The sequence below is a fragment of the Mytilus californianus genome, unplaced genomic scaffold, assembly GCF_021869535.1.
Source record: "Mytilus californianus isolate M0D057914Y unplaced genomic scaffold, xbMytCali1.0.p SCAF_3, whole genome shotgun sequence".
Taxonomy (NCBI): domain Eukaryota; kingdom Metazoa; phylum Mollusca; class Bivalvia; order Mytilida; family Mytilidae; genus Mytilus; species Mytilus californianus.
In genome coordinates, this window is record NW_026262679.1 from 1791999 (window position 1) to 1815918 (window position 23920).

General features: G+C 32.6%; 1 protein-coding gene across 2 annotated transcripts; it reads right to left on the reverse strand.

The window, feature by feature from the left end:
- Positions 1 to 6351: 6351 nt before the first annotated feature.
- LOC127733816 (transcriptional repressor p66 alpha-like) lies at positions 6352 to 20042 on the reverse strand. 2 transcript variants are annotated; one of them, XM_052243208.1, is made up of 3 exons: positions 20016 to 20042; positions 9721 to 10127; positions 6352 to 8223 (listed from the first exon to the last, which is right to left on the reverse strand). In XM_052243208.1, the coding sequence occupies exons 2-3, from the start codon at positions 10122 to 10124 to the stop codon at positions 6798 to 6800; spliced, it is 1830 nt and encodes a 609-aa protein (XP_052099168.1). In that variant the 5' UTR covers positions 10125 to 10127; positions 20016 to 20042; the 3' UTR covers positions 6352 to 6797. The 2 variants fall into 2 exon arrangements, with proteins under 2 accessions (XP_052099168.1, XP_052099167.1); XM_052243207.1 differs by lacking the exon at positions 20016 to 20042 and adding an exon at positions 19539 to 19709.
- Positions 20043 to 23920: the final 3878 nt, after the last annotated feature.

Consider the following 23920-nt stretch of genomic DNA (forward strand, 5'->3'; position numbering starts at 1 on the left):
GGTACAATTTCATAGAGATCCATACACTTATACACAACTTATTGTCCTGAAACAAGAAAAATGCTTGTTTTTGGCCCCTGATTTCTCAACAGTTAGGACAATAATCCCCAAAATTAATCCCAACCTTTCTTTTGTGGTGAAATTTCATAGAGATCCATACTTGTACTCGTTATTTTCTGGAAACCCCAAAAAATTGTGTTTATAAAAATGGCTGCCACTGTTGCCAATGATTTGAATATTTCATGTTTTAACCAGGTGAGCAAGTCAGGCTCTTGGTAGTCTCTTGTTTAAATATTTTAAAAGTGGATCAAACCGGGGTACAATCATGCTGTATAAGATGAGACTTCCAATCATTATTCCTGTAAAGTTTGAAACATCTTTGCTATGTAGTTTTTCAGAAATGAGGATATTAGAAATCAGAATAAAAAAAACCTTATGGTAGCAATGTTTTTTAAGCCCCAAGGAGAGATGATAGGGGCATTTACTTTAAGCCAAGCTACAACTAAGTCTTCCTCTTCTTAAAATATGATGAATGCTGTCCATGTGTCGGCATGTTAACAAACAGACAAAATCTTTACAAATTTTTGTTTGATAATGCCCATTGGGTGAGTTTACCGTTTCTATTGTTTTAGGGATCAGTAGGTCAAGGATACAACAGCTATTGAGAGACTGAATTTTTGTTTATAATTTTGGTTCCAGATGACTTCACTAAAGCTACCCCGGTAGTTTGAAAAAATGTCCTTTTAAAAACAAGACCACTATTGATTTTTTTTAAGTAGGTAGATTAAAGGTCAAGCTGATAGAAACTATAACTAGACTGAAACTGGCAAAACATTGTGTTGTGACAATATGTTTTGATCCACAATTCACATCTATCACCTGTCTTTGATGAACAATTTGTCTTGAGATGAAATAGATCCCCATTGATTTTAGGCCAATTGGTCAAAATTACAGCAATTCATACATTTTTAGTATACTGAAATTTTGGACAAATTTTTGTTTTCCATCACTTTGACATATATTGTCAGCCGACTTTTTGTACTACAAAACCATAAAGATTGCAACTCAGCTTATGCACCTACAGAACTTCTGTATTTTTTTAGCTCAGTTCGGACTGTCAACCTTGGTTTATAATATAATATTGCCCTCGTGTATATAGCCTGAGTTATTTTCTCTGGTGTATCTCAAAAATACCTTTCAACTCTCCAATTATAAGGTCTTTCCACTTTTCCATGGCAAAACCTTTTGCTTTTGTTCTGATTTTTTTTCTTCCGCCTAATTTTTTTCTTGAGCTGTATTGATGTTTCAAAAAATGTCGCTTAAATATTTTGTATACGATATTGTACAGTTTAAACGCTTTTGAAGCTGACCCTGTTTAATTGAACACTTTTCTTTGTAAGAGTTATCTCCCCAAACAGTTTTTTCTTGTTATGAGATCTCCTTTTCAACCGTAAAAGCGAGCCACAAATTTATTTTTCCAAATTGCTCGTTATATCCTCAGAATGTAACATTTTATTTTGTCCTAAGTCTTACGAAGACACCATATGAGAGTTATTCCCCTTTATGTATTTGAAATAAGTGATAGGTATTGGTCAACTAATAGAAAAATTAGGTCAGGGTCAATGGTCAAGTTGTAAATTTTAATTTTGGCTTGTTATTACTTGTTATCAGAATCCGTATAACATATCGACAAAATATTTTTACTAAATTGTTATATGCGACATGCCTTTACACATAAATTTTGGTTGAACGGGTACGTTGACATAAAATGGGAGTTTTCTCCCCTCTCATATCTAAAACTAGCTGTATGGTGATATCACTCATTAACCATATATAGTACAGACCTAGGGTCTTTTGATTTGAGGTCCTTAATTTATGACCTTGAAATTTAGGTCAAGGTCATAGGTAAATTTGATGTTCTAGATTTTGACCTTTGCTTTAACTTTCTATATGAAAATGATCAAGCCATAGAACTTCTTGCATTAGGTTGCAAGCCATATGACCTTGAAAAAGCCAACCAGAAGTGACTTTGTGTGAACCGGAAATGGCTATTTTTTGTACTTATTCGATGTAAAAATATATAGAACCATATATTTTGGAAATCAGTGTCAAGTAAACTATCATATTATACTGGAAGTGACATTTTTCAAACCGGAAGTAACAAATTATCTCCCTTATTTCAAATAAAAGTGTATTGAAACCATATATATTTGGAATCAGTGCAGTTAGCCATCATCTGACACTGGAAAGGAAATGACATTTTAAACTCGATTTTTATATTTTCTGATTAAAATACATGTTTTTTTTTGTTGGAAAGACCTTAAATTGTTCTCTGAACAATTTGTTTTTAATTATAGTTGAATTGTGTTCTTTTCTCCAGTTGGACTGATTATTAAAAAAAACTTTGTGAGGATCATGATTATTCATGAACCCAGCTTTTTTACTTAAGACTGACATGCTGAGCCAGATTTTGAATGTGCCAGTTCACAAGGTAATAAGCTGCAGGAAGACCTGTCACTCTAATGCCATTTTAAACTTGATCTCAATGTCGTCATCAGGAGAGACATATTCAACTTTGAAAAGAATTGTTTACGCAGTTCCTGATATCACACAAATTTATACACAAAGCACCATTTTCTATAAATCAAACACCATAATTCACGAACAACAAAGAAAAAATCTTCGATAAAAACATACTGGAAAACCATTTGGCAACGAGACTTGGAAAGGATTGGTTGAACAGTTCTGGTGTTGAGGCATGGCGAGGAAAAAGTGGCATTTTTCAATCAATTAAGAACCATAACTCCTGTTACATGGAAAAACTTATCAAAATTTGAATCAGCTCCAACTGGTACTTAGGACAATCTTGAACTTGTATTGCATCATGTTAAAGACTTTACTGTGCCTTTACAGATGAAGAACAGCAATAAAACAGCCATTTCTTTGTCAAGTTTATGTAGGGAATTGTGTCATGAAAAAAAACACCATATCCTTTCTTTTCTTTTCAGTACTATATAAATATGTTATTTTGAATTAACAATGCAATACAAAATTCTGTATTTTTGAATAACTATGATGTATAATACTACAGTCTGTGTTTAAGGTCATCTTATATTCAAATTGAACAATCACATAGTACTTTCAATCCTTACCTCTTACTGTCTTTCTATTTCCAAGTGTATAACACTGTGTGTACTGGTAGACCAGTTAAGTTGTTGGGTACTTGTCTTATGTCTTTAAATGCCAGCTCCTTAAGCTGCATTTTTTTATTAATTTTTTTTGAGGCAATAATAAATGACAATTATATAATCATGATACTCTCAGCATTTTATTTAGTCAACTTATTAGCACTGGTCCTCCAATAAATTAATGATTTTCTTTTTCCCTTGTAATGCACTATATTAACATAAAATTTCACTTATGAAAAAAAAAATTCAAAACTCATAAAAAACATGATAGATAAAAGAAGTGTGAATCACAACTCTTTGATTAATAAATAAGACTTTATGTTCATGTATAATGTAAATATATGTACAGGATATGTACATCATTGAATACCAGGAACTTGTACAGGATAATGAATATCAAGAACTTGTACAGGATAATGAATACCAAGAACTTGTACAGGATAATGAATACCAAGAACTTGTACAGGATAATGAATATCAAGAACTTGTACAGGATAATGAATATCAAGAACTTGTACAGAATAATGAATATCAAGAACTTGTACAGAATAATGAATACCAAGAACTTGTACAGAATAATGAATACCAAGAACTTGTACAGAATAATGAATACCAAGAACTTGTACAGAATAATGAATACCAAGAACTTGTACAGAACAATGAATACACACAACTTGTTTTACAACTGTGAGATCCGTCTTAACATTTACATAAAATCATTTTTCACACTGCAATAACCCCAGTATAATACTTGTGTACATTCAGTTTGGTAATTGGAACAAAGAACTCGATGTTAATATGAAATTGGTTACATGAACAGGCTTAATGTATTCAAACTTAACAAGAAGCACTAACAGTTGTGTAGCTGTGTAACAATTCAAATCCATTATGAATTACAATTATATCATTCACAAAATCCTCACTTATTAAGGTACATGTATTTGAATAATTAATTTAAATGTTTCAAAAATTAGATGAAAAAGTTTCAAAAAGTCTGTCCCTCACCACTATCACATATTATAAGATTATGTGGAACACAATTCTTCATAAACATCAACACATCTATAGAAGTTTCATTTGAAAATAATTGTGTATGCAAAATATTGTCAAAATGCACTCATGATAAAAAAATACATCTTTTAAATTATTTAATAATTATGTCAAACACAGATGCTCTTTTTATTTATCACTGGCATTTACAACATGGCCCTACCTAGAGTTTCATAATTCATGTGTTTTTCCAGCAATATGTTACTGCAGTTTTTTAAAACAATTTTGCCTGCTATACTTCACCCTCTTAGGGGTCTAATTTGAGAAAACATCCATAAATACAAAAATAATATTGCTGTTCACAATCTCCACTTATTAATCTACATATGAAAATAATATTAAGACTTCATACGATTGCACAGGTTTTGGTTTGGAATGTTTAATTTGGTACGTTTTATATCACTGTATTCAATCTAAAGGTTTCCTTTCTGTAGTCGACAGTCTGAACAGCATCCACATCTTGAAAATGTTTAAAATAAGATAATAGAGGGGCATAAAGGGGGGTATCTGCACGGAAGAACGCGAAATGATTGCCATTTCATGATGAACGAACAATTAAAAATTTCTGCACATTGATCTTTTTACCGATTTCACGAAACACAGTGAATAATGAACCTTTTTCACGGCTTCACGTGAAATAAAAATGGCAAAAAACATTGCACCAAAATAACCTTTTACCACCCTCATAATATTTTAGCATTCAACAACAGTTCTATCATGATGAGTATGACAAACATATCTCAAGTCCTGCTTTTGGAGGCCAAGGTCAATGCAATGTAAATGTTTGTCGTGTTTGAATTTTCATCTTTCTTAAGATATATTCATTCAAACAATGATCATCATAATGTATGATGATGGTATTTAATGTTTATTGTACCTCATGATGTACAGAGACACACTGAAGTTGATTCTTAATTCTGGGTGCTTAATGGAGAAGCATCAAATAACAATCTCAATCTCTTTAGCATGTTTATACATAAAACACCAGTTTGAAATAAATTGATAAAAACATTGCAGTTGGTTCTTGAAAAATGTCCAAATTTAAAATCTATACATTGGTTCCAAAAATTTACATATGAACTAGAATTTTATAACTGTTTTGTTTTTCCCTAAACCTGGTATAAACTCTCCTTTTTATTCTTTTGTTTGAATGTCAATCTTAATAGCCTTAGAAAATAAATCATACCTTTGTAATATTTATCCTTTCATTTCTTTATTGCCTTCAGTTAAAGTTACATTCATATAAATGATCAAATATTCCATTTTTTCAGGTGAGATAAATTTATCTGTGTTTGTTTAAATACATCATAGAAATAATATTTATCTGTGTTTGTTTAAATACATAAGTAAAAAAAAAACATTAGAATTTGTTCATATAATTAAGGGATCTTAAATATACTTAAATATAATTATATGAAATTGAGAATGGAGATGGGGAATGGCTGTTTAATAAGCCTTTATAGAATTGCTACTCCTTGAATCCAAATATTAAAATATATTCAATGCTGACAAAACACTACAACAATTCATTTATATTAGTGATTTATCACTGTTTTGAAGTTTTTTCCATTAGAAGTTTACCTTTTTTTTGAAATTTGAATTCTTTATGATTAGATATAAGAAGATGTGGTATGAGTGCCAATGAGACAACTCTCCATCCAAGTCAAAATTTATAAAAGTAAACCATTATAGGTCTTAGTATAAGTTATGAGTTATTCTTTTATTACACCAGCTTTTAATGTAAAAAGTAGAAAATGCAACTAACTAGAACTACCCATTCTTACTTTGTTTTAATGCAACGACACTGGCAACTCTCAATGTTGTATGATATCCGAGGAGTGAAATGACACGATTTCTTTCACATTTGAATTTTTTTTTATATTTGACTTGCAATTGCAAAATCATGAAATTTCATTGCAACCTATGTAATAAAATCTTTTAATGATGAGCTGGAAATAGATGACACTATCCCATTGATATAAAACTACTGGATAAGTTACTGATGTAAAAATGTTAGATGATGAGTAATGGACTACAGCAAATCTGTTAGTGACATTTAACACAATATTTAGTCAAATTTGACCTATAGAAGGAAAATACATGTACAAAAAAATGTACAACACAAGTTTTACTTCAAAATATAATATTTTAACACAAGTGAGTAAACAAATTGATATGCAGAATCATCTGTTAGTACAAAAATGACTCCTGACATCACTAAAAGTTAACTTAACAAATCAAAACCCCAAAGTTTATAGACACAATATTTTGATAAAATTTGCCTTAAGGAAACTTTGTTATATGTAAAGAAATTCATAGTGTAAAATCCTACGGTAGAAAAATGATTACATGTTCAGTCAGGAAACCAGCTAATACATGAACATGTTCATTGTGGCTTTACAAACCAAGAAAGCTATATACTGTATAAACTATTAAGTCTAATTTCTGTAATGCTACTAGTGTGTTAAATCTACAATACGGAACAAGTTCCTCTACAGCAAAGTCACAATAATTTACACTGATTAAAACTGAACACAGCACACAATATTTATAAATAGACTAGGATTTCCATGGAGAACTACCATGATTTGGTCGTATCATATCCAGCAAATATTGTCGTTGTAATTCGGAAGCTTTGCCACCAAATGGCATTTGATAGGGAAATCCACCACGTGCACCAAACGATGCCATGCCTAAAGGTTGACCCATCCGTAACGCTGTTTGATGTGCAGCTGCAGCCTGATGTGCCTGAATAAAGTTTTGATGTTGTCGGAGAGCTTCATTGTTGTTGGCATACTGTGAATGATTAGAACTTATTTGAGAGGTGTTATGAGAGGGTCTACTGTTAGATGGCGCTGACTGATTAGTATTACTACTTTGAGTGGCCTGCATTCTCTCAATCTCTTGTTCCTGTTGTAGGGCTTTGACAAATGCACTTTTCAGTCTATTTGTGTGCTCCTGTTTCAAAGCTTTCTTTTGATTAGTTGTAACACATTGTTCACATATAACATTTTTAGAGCCCGGTTTTTCTCGTTTCCAGACAGGAGTAAAGTCTGAGTTACATTGTACACATGTAAATGGATTACATATCAACTTTTCATCTGGATTTTTCTGTCCCTTAGAAATAAGATTAGCATCAATAATATAGTTAACTGCCTCCTCTAAACCTAACAGATATATAAAATCTGGACTTGCCAGACTTGGTATAAAGTTCATTTCAGGCGGTGGGGGTTTGGGAGGAGGTATTTGAAGCAATGTCTTTTCTAACTGTTTACGTAGTGCCATTTTAGCAGCAGCCTGTCTTTGTGCAGGTGTTTGATTATCAATAGGTGCAGATTGTTGAGGTGCTGATGGACTAGAACGGTAATTAGGAATATTTCCATTCATATATCCTGCCTCTGGCTGTCTACCCATGTTAACAAGTGGTGGGGGACCATGTTGATGTGCACGGTTATTATTTTGTTGACTATTTCTCATTAACTGAGGTGGTTGACTATGAGCAGGATGTGCTTGTTGTTGTTGTTGTTGTTGCTGTTGTTGTTGTGGTCCCCGTACTAATGGTGGAGGCTGTGAACTCTGTTTCTGTTGTTTTGCAGGTGCGTTCTGCTCTGCTATATGTGTCGTCTGACTTTGTCTTAATTTCTTTAAAAGAACTAATTTTGATTCTTCATTACGAAGTTCTGCCTGTAACTGTTTTATAAATCTTTTCCTCATTTTGACTTCCGATACAGTTATCTCATCAGAATGACCATTCATCATAGGCATTTCCTCTTCATCAGAGAGCATAATAATATCTCCACCATTTGACTTTGTGCTAAGATCCATTGCCACTTCTCCATTTTTTCGCCGATTTTCTTTTTCACTGTCTTCAGACTTAACAGTTGATGCATCATCATCTCCATCCTTTTTTGTTCCTGAATCACTTGCACTCTCGTCAGAAAATTTATCTTGGCTATTGTCTTCAGAAGCATCATCAAGTTTTGTCCTAAAAAAAGAAAATTATATGTTAGACCATTTTTATCTAAATATACATTAAATCTCAACCATTTTCCTCAATCTAAATTGTAGATCTGCAATTGATATTTCAGAGTTTCCACTATTTTTGCAACAAAAAATTCCAGAGGTTTTCCAAAATTTGCCCCCAGATGAACTGTTTATGACGTCCTTACACTAAATCCATTGGATGTGTAATGATTGATACTTTAGTTTGATAGACCATGATTTATTTATTGATTTTTTATTAGCTGTTATTTGCTTTGAACTACATGTAGCTTTCAGTAATTGCAAGTGCTCTTATTTCAGTGCTTTGTGTCTCTTGTTTTCATGTTAGTTGTTTTTGTGTCTAACACATGTTTTGGACATTTTTTGTCAAGCACTGTTGAAGTCGAGAAAAATTGGTGAAGCCCTAGCTAGAACTCTACAACATTTTCTCTACATAGTCCAAGTAAAATATATATATATAAAAAACGATCTTTTGAGTTAAGCCAATTGCAACTGATTTTTACAGTGTGTTCTTATGTTGTGCTGCATGTTGTTATACATGTAAATTAGGCAGTTTTCTCAATTGAGAATTGTTTCACTATTTCATGTCGGGGTCCTATATAGCAATCTATATATTTTCTCATTGTTGAAGGCAGTACGGTTGCCTATAATTGCTTTCATCCACTTCGTTTTAACTTTTGTGAATAGTTGTCTCATTGGGAATCATATCACATCTCCTTATTTTTCTACTTGTTTGAAGTACATGTATGTGTAATTGGAATAGATTTTTGAAATCCGGATAAAATTGCCTGCCTGCTTGCTCTAACATAACACTGTGACCTGGAGAGAAAGGAAAGTGGCACAATTCAGTTTAATAGTGTATGCTTACCAGTGCTATAAAGAAGAACAAGCCTATGCAGAAATTGAATATAAATAAATTATAAAATTGATGGAAATGAGAAATCTCATTAAGAAAATCTCTAGGTTAATAAAGAATCAGATTTAGCCATGGTTTATGACCCTCGTGAAAGGCCAACATCCCATGATAAATGACTCCTTGTAAATGGTCACCATCAATTTGATGGTGACCATTTCTCAGAGTATGATCCTGGATGTACTGTTCCTTTTTTAAATAGGTCCACCATTCTTCTCCAGTTTTTTAAGGTTGATGTTTGTTTGTTTTTTTAAAAAGGTTTTTTTTTGTCTCAGCGTGCTTGACTCATAAATTGGTGTGAATAGCCTTTGAAATGACACATTTTTTTACAGTTTTTGACTTGAGTAGGTAAGTACATTGTAGATGTTAGAACTAACAAATGAGGTTTGACTACTATTGACTTGTTCGAGTCAAATTGAGGCTAATTATATACAATGAAAGGAAAGGTAACACTTGCGTTAAACCATTACAACTTGCAGAAGTCTTTTCATGTTTTGATTTATTTGTGTCTGCATGCTGAGATTTGACTGATTTGTACAAAGTTGAGTCAATTGAAATAAATTTTACCGCTTAGAATCAGAGTCATAGCCATTTGTAACTGTATCTCCTGTTCCGTTATGCCCATAATCATCTTCTATATCCTTTGGATCACAATTGTCTTCTACGATTTCCTTCTGTTCACAATCTTCCTCCATATTTTCTTTTGAATCACAATAGTCTTCTAAACTTTCTTTGGGATCACAATCATCTTCTAAATTTTCTTTTGGGTCACAATCATCATTTATATTTTCTTTTGAATCACGATCTTCTAAATTTTCTTTTGGGTCACAAGCATCATCTATATTTTCTTTGGGATCACAATCTTCCTCCATATTTTCCTTTGGATCACAATCTTCCTCCATATTTTCTTTTGGATTACAATCCTTTTCCATATTTTCTTTGGGATCACAATCATCTTCCATATTTTCCATAATCTGTAAAATATATAAACATGATAAACAGAATTAAATTGATGAAAGATAGCTTAAATAAATGGGGAAGTGTCCATGGGACACAGATGATGCCCCCGCTTGCATTTAACGTTATAAAGGGACATAACTTAAGAACGGTAAAAGTGACACTACCCAAATTTTACTTGATCTGAGTTTTGTTGTAATAAGCATTGTGTATAAGTTTCATAACATTTGCTTGAGGCAAACTTGTTAGAAAACAAATAAATGGGGAATGTGTCCATGGGACGCAGTTGATGCCACCGCTTGCATATAACGTTATAAAGGGCCAAAACTCAAGAACTGTAAAAGTGACACTACCCAAATTTGAACTTGATCTGAGTTTTGTGGTAATAAGCAATGCTTTTTAAGTTTCATAACATTTAGTTGACGTAAACTTAAATTAGAGAACAGAAACGAAAAAGTCAGCTATTTTTCCATTTTTAAAGGGCATAACTCTAGAACAGTAGAAGTGCGCCAACAAAATTCAATCTTTATCTGTGTTTTGTGGTAATTAGCATTGTGCATAAGTTTCATAACATTTGGTTGAGGCAAACTAAAGTTAGAGAACAGAAACAAATATTTCAGCAATTTTGAGATTTGTAAAGGGGAATAACTCTAGAACGGTAAAAGTGACGCCAACAAAATTCAAACTTGATCTGTGTTTTGTGGTAATAAACATTGTGGATAAGTTTCATAACATTTGGTTGAGGAAAACTTAAGTTAGAGAACGGAAACCAATTTTGGGACGTACAGAAGGACAAGGGTAAAACTTAATGCCCCCTCCGCAATGGTGGGGGCATAAAAAACAATAAAATGCTCCGCTGGGGCGCAGCTTGATACGACCGCAGAGGTCGAACCCTGAACAGTTGGGGCAAGTATGGACACAACATTCAAGCTTGATACAGCACTGAATTTGGATTGTAATTAAATATTTGACACAGCATAGGTTTCTGACACAGAATGAAAGTGGTCTAAGAACTTAAAAATTTTCAATTTACCTATTCATACATGTGATGGACTGTGAAACTCAGATCAGGAGATTGGGAAATTTTGGTCAGGAGATTAGGACTCAGATCAGGAGGTTTTTAATCGACATTAATTTTGTTGTAAATGTAACCGTGTGCTGTAAAAATGGTCTTTTAAAGTGTGTTTTCTTCAACTTTCCATCCAATTTATTATGTTTATAGTACTCTTGTACTTATAAAGTTTCTCCATCTTTATATTCTACATGTTCAATCTAACATTGTATTTTTCCAGTATGTTCTTTAAATTTTTTACTTCATATTCTATAAAACAATCATTGCAACCAGAACATTTGTTTAGCTATCTGCAAATAGTTTTTATTTTTTTTTTTCTCTTGCAAATAGTTTTTATTTGCAAACTCAGAAAATCATACTATCTGTAAAATTTGGGTCATAGTTATTATATAAATTTCAATTTAAGCCTTGAAAGGAAATCTAGAATCCTCAAATAATTTTCAAATTATTATTTTTTTATTTGTCCTAAGACATTTAAAATCATTTAGTAACCATCCTTTTATGATTATTTGTTCAATTTATATTTTATTTATATTCTTTTAAAAATTTTCATTATTAAAAGGAAAGTAACTTAAAACAGGATAAATCAAGGGAAGTAACCCAATAAATACACAGTTTTTGTTACACAACGGCAGTTAGCCTGAGGTAAAAATCGTTGATTACCTGTATGTTTGACACCCAAGCTGACAAGTGAAGCCATATAATTATGCATGTTAATTGATTTACAGGTAAAATATAACTTCAGGTAATGTCAGTTACACCAGATGCCTGAGATGATATGTTGGGCAGAAATTTTTCATTCATGAAAAATTTCATACACGGGATTTTTTCCTCTTCAACGGGAGGTCGGGAGGAGACCCCTGAAAACGGGATTATTGTACTCCCATCGGGAGGTTCACATGTATGCCTATTCAAACCATATCATTATTATTTGCTTTTATATATAAATCAGAAATAACCAATTTAAAATGGAAAATGTTAAAGAAAAAAAAGGAAAAAAAAATCCCCCCCCCAATTTTTTGAACCCCCTTATGATTCATCACCCCCAAACTCAATCCCAGCTTTCCCTTTGTGGTATGGTACCTTGCAGTACAATTTCAGAGAGATTCATACACTTGAACACAAGTTATTGTCTGGAAACTAGAAAAATGCTTGTTTTTTGGCCCCTTTTTGGTCCCAAATTCCTAAACGTTTAGGGCAATTACCCCCAAACTCAATTCCAGCTTTCCCTTTGTGATATGGAACCTTGCAGTACAATTTCATAAAGATCCATACACTTACACACAAGTTATTATCCTGAAACTAGAAAAATGCATGTTTTTTTTGCCCTTTTATGGCCCCTAATTACTAAAATTTTGAGGGAAAACCCCCAAAATCAATCCCAGCCTTCCCTTTGTGATATGGAACCTTGTAGTACAATTTCATAAAGATCCATACACTTACAAACAAGTTATTGTCATGAAACTAGAAAAATGCTTGTTTTTTGCCCCTTTTTGGCCCCTAATTCCTAAAATTTGGAGGAAATTACCCCAAAAATCAATCCCAGTATTCCTTTTGTGATATGGAACCTTGTAGTACAATTTCATAAAGATCCATACACTTACAAACAAGATATTGTCATGGTCGTATAAAAATGCTTGTTTTTTGCCCCTTTTTGGCCCCCAATTCCTAAAATTTGGAGGCAATTACCCCCAAAATCAATCCCAGCATTCCCTTTGTGATATGGAACCTTGTGGTACAATGTCAGAGAGATCCATACACTTACACACAAGTTATGTCTGGAAGTTACAAAAATGCTTATTTTTGGCCCCTTTTGGCCCCTAATTCCTTAACTGTTAGTACCATAACCCCCAAAATCAATCCCCACCTTCCTTTTGTGGTATTGAACCTTATGGTAAAATTTCATTGAGATCCATTTACTTAAACTAAAGTTAGAGTGCGAAAACTAATGTGTATTTGGACGACGACGCCGGACGACGACGACGACGACGACGCCAACGTCATACCAATATACGACCACAAAAATTTTTTTGCGGTCGTATAAAAAATTCAGCAATTTTTCCATTTGTAAAGGGACATATCTCAATAACCGTAAAAGTGAGGCCACCAAAGTTCAAACTTGATCTGTGTTTTCTGGTAATACACATTGCACATAAGTTTCATAACATTTGTTTGAGGCAAACTAAAGTTAGAGAACAGGAACGAAAATTTCAGCAATTTTTCCATTTGTAAAGGGGCATAACTCTAGAATGGTAAAAGTGACGCTACCCAAATTCAAACTTGATCTGTGTTTTGTGGTAATAAGCATTGTGTATAAGTTTCATAACATTTGGTTGAGGCAAACTAAAGTTAGAGAACGGAAACCAATTTTGGGACGTACCTACGTACAGACGGACAAGGGTGAAACTGAATGCCCCCAACGCTACGGCGGGGGCATAAAAATGCCCAACCTCATACAAATTGTAGATGGCTGTTAACATTTATAGCAGCTCTCTTATACAAACTTCACCTTTCATTTAATACCTTTATAACCAATATACAGTATTCTACATCAGTCAGGGATATAACTCTTTAGGGTTATTACAGAAAAATAACATACATTTGTTATTGTGGACTAAAAAATCCAAGAACTGTGATAACATGTGTATGTTACATGTTTCAAAGGGACAATATACATCACTAGTTTAGTTAATATGCATACAAGTTCTATTGATATTACTATTGTCTTTATGTATACTTAACTATAGAAAGATATAACAGTTCATAGTTTGCCAATTTTGCATAGTACACCTATATGTTATTACAGAAAAAATGTTCCTATAATAACTAAAGGGTGTTATCACAGCTTCTCTATATCACTCCAAAGCATTTTCTCAGACATACATCATGCTTTATTACAATGTATTTTAATTTATTGTAAGAAATAATGACCAGAGCATGTAATGAGGTTCTGCGCAAGCTTCCCAGTAATTCCCAAGTGTCTCATATAGTAAGTTACATTCCTTTAATAACTAAGCTGTTATTACAGCTAAGTTTATCCCTAAAAAGCCTCGTTTCATTGATTTACCATGGTTAATCAAAAATGTATTAATTTAATTAAAAAATTAATTATCAAGGCTATGCATTTAGTTTCTGCGCAAAGTCTCAAGAGTTCCCTAGAGCCCATTATAAATTAAAATATTTTTGATTTATTTTACAAATAACAAACATATGTTATTGCAGATTTAGAAAATTTAAGGAATAAAGAGTAGACAACTCATGAAAGTATCTGTAATAACACACGCAAGTTATTTTCTGTAATATCCCTATAGAGTTATATCTCTGACTGTACATAGTTTGAAATTTACACCTATGCGTAGGACCAATTTTGTTTTTAATATGTACTTCTTTCTGGTATGTTCTTTTTTGGTGGCACGGTAGTATTTTCTGGCCCATAGGGATAATGATAGCCCTTTTAGAATTTTCATCACTTTCTAACACTGCCCAAAAACCTTCATACACAGTTAATTGAAGTACTTTCATTATAATACTCAGAAATGAATTTGAATACGTATGATGACTGTTTACTTTTTTTGCTATCTTCATAAACCCAAGTCCACTAGTGCTTTTAGGTCATTTTACTATGCAGTGAATACAAAATTAAACAAGCATTCTGAGAGTATTGCATCGCAATACATAGTCCCCTACCGGGTATAAATTCATTTTACTGGAACAAAATGCTAACTTGTTCTATAACTTGTCATGGTGTAAACAAAAAGTAAATATCATGTCAATATCTTCAAGCATGACTAAAAACAGTGTGGAAAACTGATTATATGAGTGAAAAAAACATTAGAAATGATTAATAGTTCTCTTAAATTAGATATGATGTAATACAGTGTATATCTATTTTCAAATTATAATCAATTATAATTAATAGTTCCAAATATTTTTTCTTTCATTTGTCACAAACTAATATAGATTTGTAACTTATCTATAAAATGTCAACAACTTTTATCTACACAATGTAATGTATTGAAATATATACATTAATAAAGATAAATTATTATCTAATTAAAGGATTTCTCTTCATAATTTTTTTTATATGTATAGCATTCAGAAAATTAGTTTATACTAAATAACAAACATAGTACTCTAACATTAGATATGGTCCAGAGTTATGGTCCATAACTCTGGACTAAATCATCAGACCAGAACAAAATTCGAACTTGATCTATAACTTGTCATGATAAAACTATATACCAAATTATCAAATCAATATCTTCAAGAACGAAGAAAAAAAGTGTGGAAAGCTGATTTGCCGGACTGACGGATGGACAGACGGACGGAGTGCAAACCTAAAGTCCCCTTCGACTTCGTCGGTAGGGGACTAATAAAATGCTCAAAAATTCATTTTCTCTAGCTGTATGTAAAATTATTTCATATTTTTCTAGACCTGAATCATCTCTTAGCTTGGGAAAGTATGTTCAGTAGATACTGTACTTTTTGTCAAATCACAGTGTTCAGATACATGACTTAAGTAGGGTACACAAAAGAGCAACCTAAATTCTGGAATGTAAATACTACCGTGCCACCTTTTACTGTGCCCAAGTTGGTGATGTTACTTCTTACAAAGTCTGCCCGAATTATTTGCCCTATACATACGGTATTTCCTGCCAAGTTATCTAACATATATCTTGATGTGCCCCGTGGTTGTATAAATCTTCATATTGTTTTTGCATGCTTCAGTGTGATTGTTAGGCTAAATTATATCAGTAAATGTTTGATTTCTGTCAGATTTTTTTTTATTGATATTACTCTATGGCTTTGTTCCTCAATTATCAATTGTGGTGTGATCATTAGTTTGCAAAGAATTTCGCTCAAACCGCAGGGAGGTGAGAGTTTTTGCTCAGTGTTGAAGGCCTCACTGTGACTTTGAGATGGAGAACAGCAATAAATTTGCTTTATTTGTTTTTTGCTGTGCATGTAACACTTTTGTTTCATAGATAGATACCCCATATCCTTTCTTTTCTATCAAATCTATGTCTTACAAATATATTTATCCTTTGATGCTTTAACCCCTCTTGCTAATGTCAAGTGATCATTGTGCAACAGTGTGAGTATCACATTAATAAATACTGATTGCCATCAACAATTACAGTGATTTAACATCGTAAACATGCGGTCGTATAAAAATTAAACAAATTAATCTAAGTTCATTCATGCATATAAGGTTCAAAATTTTTAAATAAAGGTTCCCTTCGAAATTCCTCAGCATTAACACTTCCACTAAAGCCTTTAAACTTTAACAGCAAGCACAACAGACCATCAAATTTTGTTTACATCAAATCTGGAAGTGATACCTTTCAAACTACAATGTAGAAGAAACTGTAACAATATGAACTATTTTCAATTTTAGATGAGTATCAAAAAAGGCTTAGATATTTGATATAAAAAAAGGTAGAAATTCTTTATCTTACTCTATAATTCTATAAGGGGGAGCTGTTGTTTGTTTTTGACAGCTGTTCACTTGGCAGCTAGAGCTAAAATGTGTTATTCAATCTGTTGGACTTGTATGTTATATTTATTTCTAATAGTTTGTCGCTTAATTTTCTTACTAATTGACTCCGTGTTCCAACTTGGTCGTTTTCACAGGGCGGTCCCCCTGCCCTTGCCCCAGTCCCGCCCTGTGCCCTTTTTCTGACGCCCTGCCCTTTTTCACAAGTCCATGCCTTTATTGTTGTAATATTTTGATGAAAAGACTGTCTTCATATTTATGACAAGTTTATGACCCTCAGCTAATTAACATTTACAGCAGGTGTAATAAGTTGTGATTACAGATAATCCGCTTATCGCCAAAAATGGGTCATTAATCTGTTAATTAAACCTCATAATTGACCATTGTAATTATTTTTCCCATTAAATTCGGTCAGTCAATTTTCATCTAGCGTAAAAGTGACTAATCCCCTAAAAACTCCTAGCTGAAACCCCTGCAGTTTACATATGACAATGTTTGACATGCCCTTTTTGAAATATCAATCATCATGCTAAAGTGCCCTTTTCATGATTGGCTCCCTGCCCTTTTGAAATCCTAGCTGGAACACTGTGACTGCTAGTTATATTATTAATCTTGTTCTGTAAATATATTTGTTTGAATGCCTTTAATGTTACTTGTGCCTTAATAAAATTGAGTACTCAGTAACTTTTGAATTCGTTTGTGAGAGGCCTGGTAATTTATAACTGATCTGCATGAATTGATTTTAAATTTAAGTATAACAAAATGTTATGCATGTCTAAAAAAAGGTGATTCTTAGCGTAAATGTTTTGGAACTGACAATACAAATTTGATGTTAAGCAATACTTTTTTGAAGGGTCAGTCCAGCATGCAGCCCCTTAAGCAGCAAACACTTCTTTTGAACAGGTTGGGGACAACCAGCCAAATGGGGAACTATTCTGCAAATGAGTAAAAATTCATCATTTGAGTAATCATTTAATAAGCCTAAAAACAAAATTTTCATTACTGGGTCTTTTTACTTAAATTAATTTATTCAAATAATTTATACTATACAACAATTTAAGACAACAAAATGAAATAAAATTCAGGGCAAACGGACCTAGGGCGAATAGGTACTAGATCTAATGTGAATAACGGCAAACGGACCCAGATTCAGGAATACGCCAGTTCCAGGATACGGTAGTTAGTTGAATCTGTCATGTGACTTCCATCACCATGTGACCAAAATGTAGGCATCGTCACTTCCAACACATGTAGAGCGAATGGGGGAAAAAGTTTGATCTTATACTGCACAAATTATTTAGGAAATTAAAAACTTATAAGTTGGTCACCCTCCCTTCAGTCTTATGGGAATTAAGATGACGTACTTAAGGAACATAAATTATTTCTAGACTACCCTGCAGAATAACGATTCTGAAAGTGCTTGAAACTTTAAAAGAGCAGGGATACAGGATCTGGTAAATGACGTCATAAACAGGTTGGGAACAAACCCTCTACATGGTGTTTTTACCTGTATAGAGGGATAATCCTTCTATAGAGGGATAAAACTATCTCTCTATAGAGGGGTATTTTTGTTTAGACTGGATTTAAAGCAAAATAGGGCAGATTGGCATTTTCTAGTTATATTGGCTATAATCTATAGCATGGTATACATCAATAAATGCACTTTATTAAAAATTGGGATGCCCAGTTTTTTGCTAAAGTGGCAGAACTTGAAATCTATTGTATAGCTATCTGAACACCTGATCAACAACAAAAGGGACAGTTCACCTTTAAATTTTATGTTACATCTAACAATAGAAATTCTGTTCAGTGAGGCATAACTGAGTAGAATTTACCTGATCATCACAGCTTTTAATTATGGTGAACAATAGATTGTATATTCAGTCAGTTTAGCAGTAAACTGGGCATGTACAAATTAAATTAAGTACATCAATTGATGCATACAATGCTATAGATTATAGCCAATATAACTAGAAAATGCCAATCTGCCCTATTTTGCTTTAAATCCAGTATAAACAAAAATACCCCTCTATAGAGGGATAATTTTATCCCTCTATAGAAGGATTATCACTCTATACAGGTAAAAACACCATGTAGACGGTTTGTTCCCAACCTGATAAAGGCGTGCGAAATTGACGATCTTTTCCGGTGAAAAACATGATTCCAGAATTAGCCTATAGTTCCCCATTTCAATCCATATTGAATTTTTGTGTTTTGTATAATTTGTGCTTGTATTGGAATTGCAAAAATAAAATTATTTGTATTATGTATTTGGCGGGTTGTCCCCGACCTGTTGAACAGGCCAGATTTCCTGAATTTTCTGGTGCAAGCAGTTAAGAATGTGCAATCATGTAGTGAAATTTAAATAAAAAGCATGTCTTGTGTACATGTGAACTGCACACATTATAATGAAAATTTATTGGAGTGTTCGCCATATTATTATTGTTCTCTAGTCGGAATAACGTTGAAGAGATTCTTTATCAAAGCCAGAATTGCGTTGAAACGATATTGTACGAGCTAATCATTATTAAAATCGTCTAAGGTTGCAAATTAAAAAAAAAAATGTGCTAAATTAAATTTCCTCGATGCACTTCCGGTTTGCAGTTTCTATTTGATCCGCCATAGTTTAAAACATATCTTCTATTTCTATTTGTTTTATAGATATATTGACCAACTGACATCGTGTAATCAAGTTATTAAGTCTTACATGATAGTTGACACCAATATTTCAAGTACTTTACATGTATGACAAAAGAGGGGGGTGCGTTCACATTATTTAAATCTTTTTATAATCGCATTTTTAATTGCCATTGTTAAATACATCTATCGTCAGATTATGTTAATGCAACCTGAACTTACTGTCAATCAACTTCTTTGCAAAAATAAAACCCTTAAAGTCAAGATCGATAATTGTCTTCTTTGTCCACTACTACTTTCACTCCATCCTCTTTATCCAAAGATGGCATCCAATCACTTTGGGGTTTACTGATAGTGTAACAAGGAGCAAACAAACAAATTGTTGACAGATAAACAACACTCTCGTAATGATTGGATTGAGAAGGTCACGTGATTCTTTGAGGAACCTGCGAACATGCTTTATGTGGCAATACTCCAGTGACCCTCTGGTTAAAAATAGACACACATCTCTTTTCACACATTGGTATGCCAATCAATAAATCAAACACCTTGAATCAATTTTTAAGTTAAATTATTTTCCAAGTTAGAAAATTTCAAATAGAATTAGTCAAAGCTTTTAAAAAGTAAAATTTTCTGCTAAAATCAGTCTGCATTTAAAAATCGATATCAAGATATTTTTAGATCAATTTATGTTATTACTTATCTTATCCGCAGTTACAATGGCGACTTTGTCATGCACTAGTGGTGAAGACCTAATTAAATAAAATAATTCGTTAAGGGGAAAAACTTTATTTTCGACAATTTTTCAACAACAAAAAGAACGATGTAAAAGACAAAATTAAAAAGTAACAAAAACAATATGTTTTATCTTTAATAATTTGACGATTTGATTATCATTAGCAATACACTTCAGTCTGACAGTCAAAAATCACCTGCAATCATTAACAAAAAGAGAGACACGTCGGATCATACAGCAAACTAATACCGTTAGGTTGTATTTTATATTTTTATTCAGTGAAATAAATCATAAATAGAATCGATAATTACTGCAATAAGATCTAGGTATAGAGGCGGGAAATGTACATAATCAGACTGCATAACGTTAAGTTTGGACTTGTTTGGTCGGATCATCAAGTTACCATTTGCAGCCTACTAAATTTGGATGATACAAAACACATGCGATATTACTATTGAAGACGCTATTCATTTGTTTTTACAGTTCCATGGCATTTGAAAATGGCAAAATTTCAAAGGAGTAGGGCTAACTTTCCCTGAGTTTTATTTCATTTTTTTTCTTATCAAATTCTTTCAATCTTTGTATAAATTCATAAAATCACAACCTAATGTGTACACTTTAAAGTTATCACAATATTATGGCTTATTTCCAAACGGGTCGTCCAAATATAAGCGTCTAAAGAAAGCCCAAGACAACAATTCTTGAGATATTTTGTCAAATTTTGAATAAGTACTAGTATTAATCCAAAAACAGTATGTGCAAGAAGTGCAATGGTTTACCAAAACCAAAATTAGGTTGGAAGAACAGCTATATATTGTCCTTTGGATGCAAATTGATTCATTTTTGTTAACGATGTCCCACAATGCTTTCCAATTTTGTATCAAAATCGCCGTCAACACCAACATGTAGCGTCAAATAACTTTAAGATTTTTAGGAAATAGGAAAAGGTTTATACATCTATGGATAAATTGTGAAATGATACTTTTAGGCAAATGATATAAACTCTTTCTATTTCCTGTACGATTTGACATTATTTGGATGTTAACCCTGTGATTGAAACAAAAACAGGGGAAAGTTATGGCAAGCCGTTTTACTATTTATTCTAACTTCAGGATATCTCATATAATATATAAGATATCTCATATAATATATAAGATATCTCATATAATATATAAGATATCTCATATAATATATAAGATATCTCATATAATATATAAGATATCTTATATAATCTAGTTTTTATAAGATATCTTATAAACTTTATAAGATATCTTATAAACTAAAAAAAACTTATTGCAATCTTATCAAAAATTCAAAATGTTTGAAAAATATATATTTGGAATATACATATATGCAAATTTTTTTTATGCATTATATAATACATGTATTCAACAAATCCTTAATTAAGCAACTATATATTCAGCTATACATTCATTTACTGACCATTCATATCACCGTTATATTTTTCATATGTTGTTTCGATGTCTGTTATACCTGTTCAAGACCATATGAGTATTTGGACCGTATGCGGATACTCGTACGGTCCGACCATACGCATACGGTCGGACCATATGAGTATACCCATACGGTCTAGGACGAACTGGACCATACATATGTATTAGGACCATATGGGTTAATTTTAGACAAACATTTATCAAAATCTTTTATTGAATTTAACAAATTAATATTATTACAATTAGATGAATGAAGTGAAATAGTGAGCATTCAATCAATTTAGATTAAGTATTTATTTACTTGTCTATCTGAATCCTATTTTGGCACTCTCACCCAGGGTGACACTTTCTTCCACAAAGAACGCCAGGATTTTTATATTTACATGTTTTGTTCATGCATGTTCCATTGCCAACAAGAGAAAAGATAGCTAGTTTTGCGGCAGCCGATGCAGATCCTTCTGTTTTCCAATGTGCAGTTTCAATTTTGAATGTCAAACACGTATTAAGTTCTCCAAACGTCAATTGGCTCGATGAAGGCTATAATACAGAAAACCGTTTCTTCACGTACTCATTACCCAGAAAAACTGGACCGAGTCTTGCGATATCACCAAACAACTCCACAAGCTAAACAGTCTGCTTTACTGACCAAGATGAAAGAAGACGACATTTTATTCTTGTAGTATATTGTATTGGACCAGTTTAATTATATCCAAAGAAGTGTTTTTGGGTATATTGGTTTAATTAACTCAGCACGTCCTCCCGTGCGTCCCTTTGTCCGTAGCAAACTTCCGTCGATATTTTCTCAGCAATTATAATGCCTATTTTCTTGATATTTTGCTTCATATTGGTAAGCTATACAGTTTGACACATGTATTTGTAGATCCGTCATTTATCTAAGCTATACAGTTTGACACATGTATTTTCAGATCCGTCACTTACCTAAGCTATACAGTTTGACACATGCATTTTTAGATCCGTCACTTATCTAAGCTATACAGTTTGACACATGCTTTTTCAGATCCGTCACTTATCTAAGCTATACAGTTTGACACATGCATTTTCAGATCCGTCACTTATCTAAGCTATACAGTTTGACACATGCATTTTCAGATCCGTCACTTATCTAAGCTATACAGTTTGACACATGTATTTTCAGATCCGTCACTTATCTAAGCTATACAGTTTGACACATGCATTTTCAGATCCGTCACTTATCGATTTTGTTTGTTTGCCTCATACATGTATGTTCTTAACATTGATGTACTGGTATGTATAATTTTCGTCAGATTTTTTCTTATCAACTAAGCATCAGTAATTCTCTATATTTGGAATCATATACTTTTAGATCTGTCATTTGTATTCTGTCTGTTTGCCGCATATATATAGTTTACATGTATATAAAATAAGAAGATGTGATATGAGCCAATAAGACAATTATTCAGCAGAGGCCAAGTGATGTTGATGTTAGCAACTATAGGTCGCCGTATGGCCTTCAACAATGAGAAAAACCCACACCGCATAACAAGCTATAAAAGGACCCGATGTAACAAAATGTCAACCATTTTAATAGAGAAAAAAAACCGGCCTGATTTGTGTACAAAATAACAAACGAAAAACAAATATGATATACAGTAACAAACGACAACCACTGAATTACAGGCTCCTCCTGACTTGGAATAGCACATACAGAATGTTTGCCGGCGTCTAACACTCCCCCAACCCAGGGCAGCGGTGTAACACCACATCATAATAACTCTTCAGATCGACACAAAGCAAAACAAACAAATAACAAAAACACTATTGCGATACAAAGTACCGATCTGAGAGTACTCTCTGTTACTGAAAGCTAGTTCCAAGCCAATAATCACTTATAAAAGAATCATGTATCCAAGACAAAAAATCAATCAGGATACATCCAATGGATTTTGTATAAAGAAATCATAAACAGTCTAGGAAAACATGAGTTTGTGCGAATGCCAAAACATAAGTATCGATAGAATGTAGAACCATAAGCGTTGATAACTGTATAGCAGTACATAATTAGTTATGTTTTAATTTATTGTAAGAATATCAATTTAAAGTACAGATGAAAACAATATTGAAAGATCTAATTATAATGTTAAATTGATATCCTTTGAGAATAAGTTTATTCCAATGATCGATAAGCATACACATATACGCGCATGGATTGTATTTAAAATTACGGGCTCAACATCACCGTAAAATTAGGATTTGCTATCCCGTTAGTTATAAGTTTTATACATGTACAACCAAACTTCCTAACAAAATCTTTGTATCTATATTAAAGATTTTCGTAAAGATTTAAAGTAATTTATGGTAACGAAATCACTGACTTAATAATTTATACCAATGATACACTTATTATGTTCATTAATATCTATAACGTCACTGAC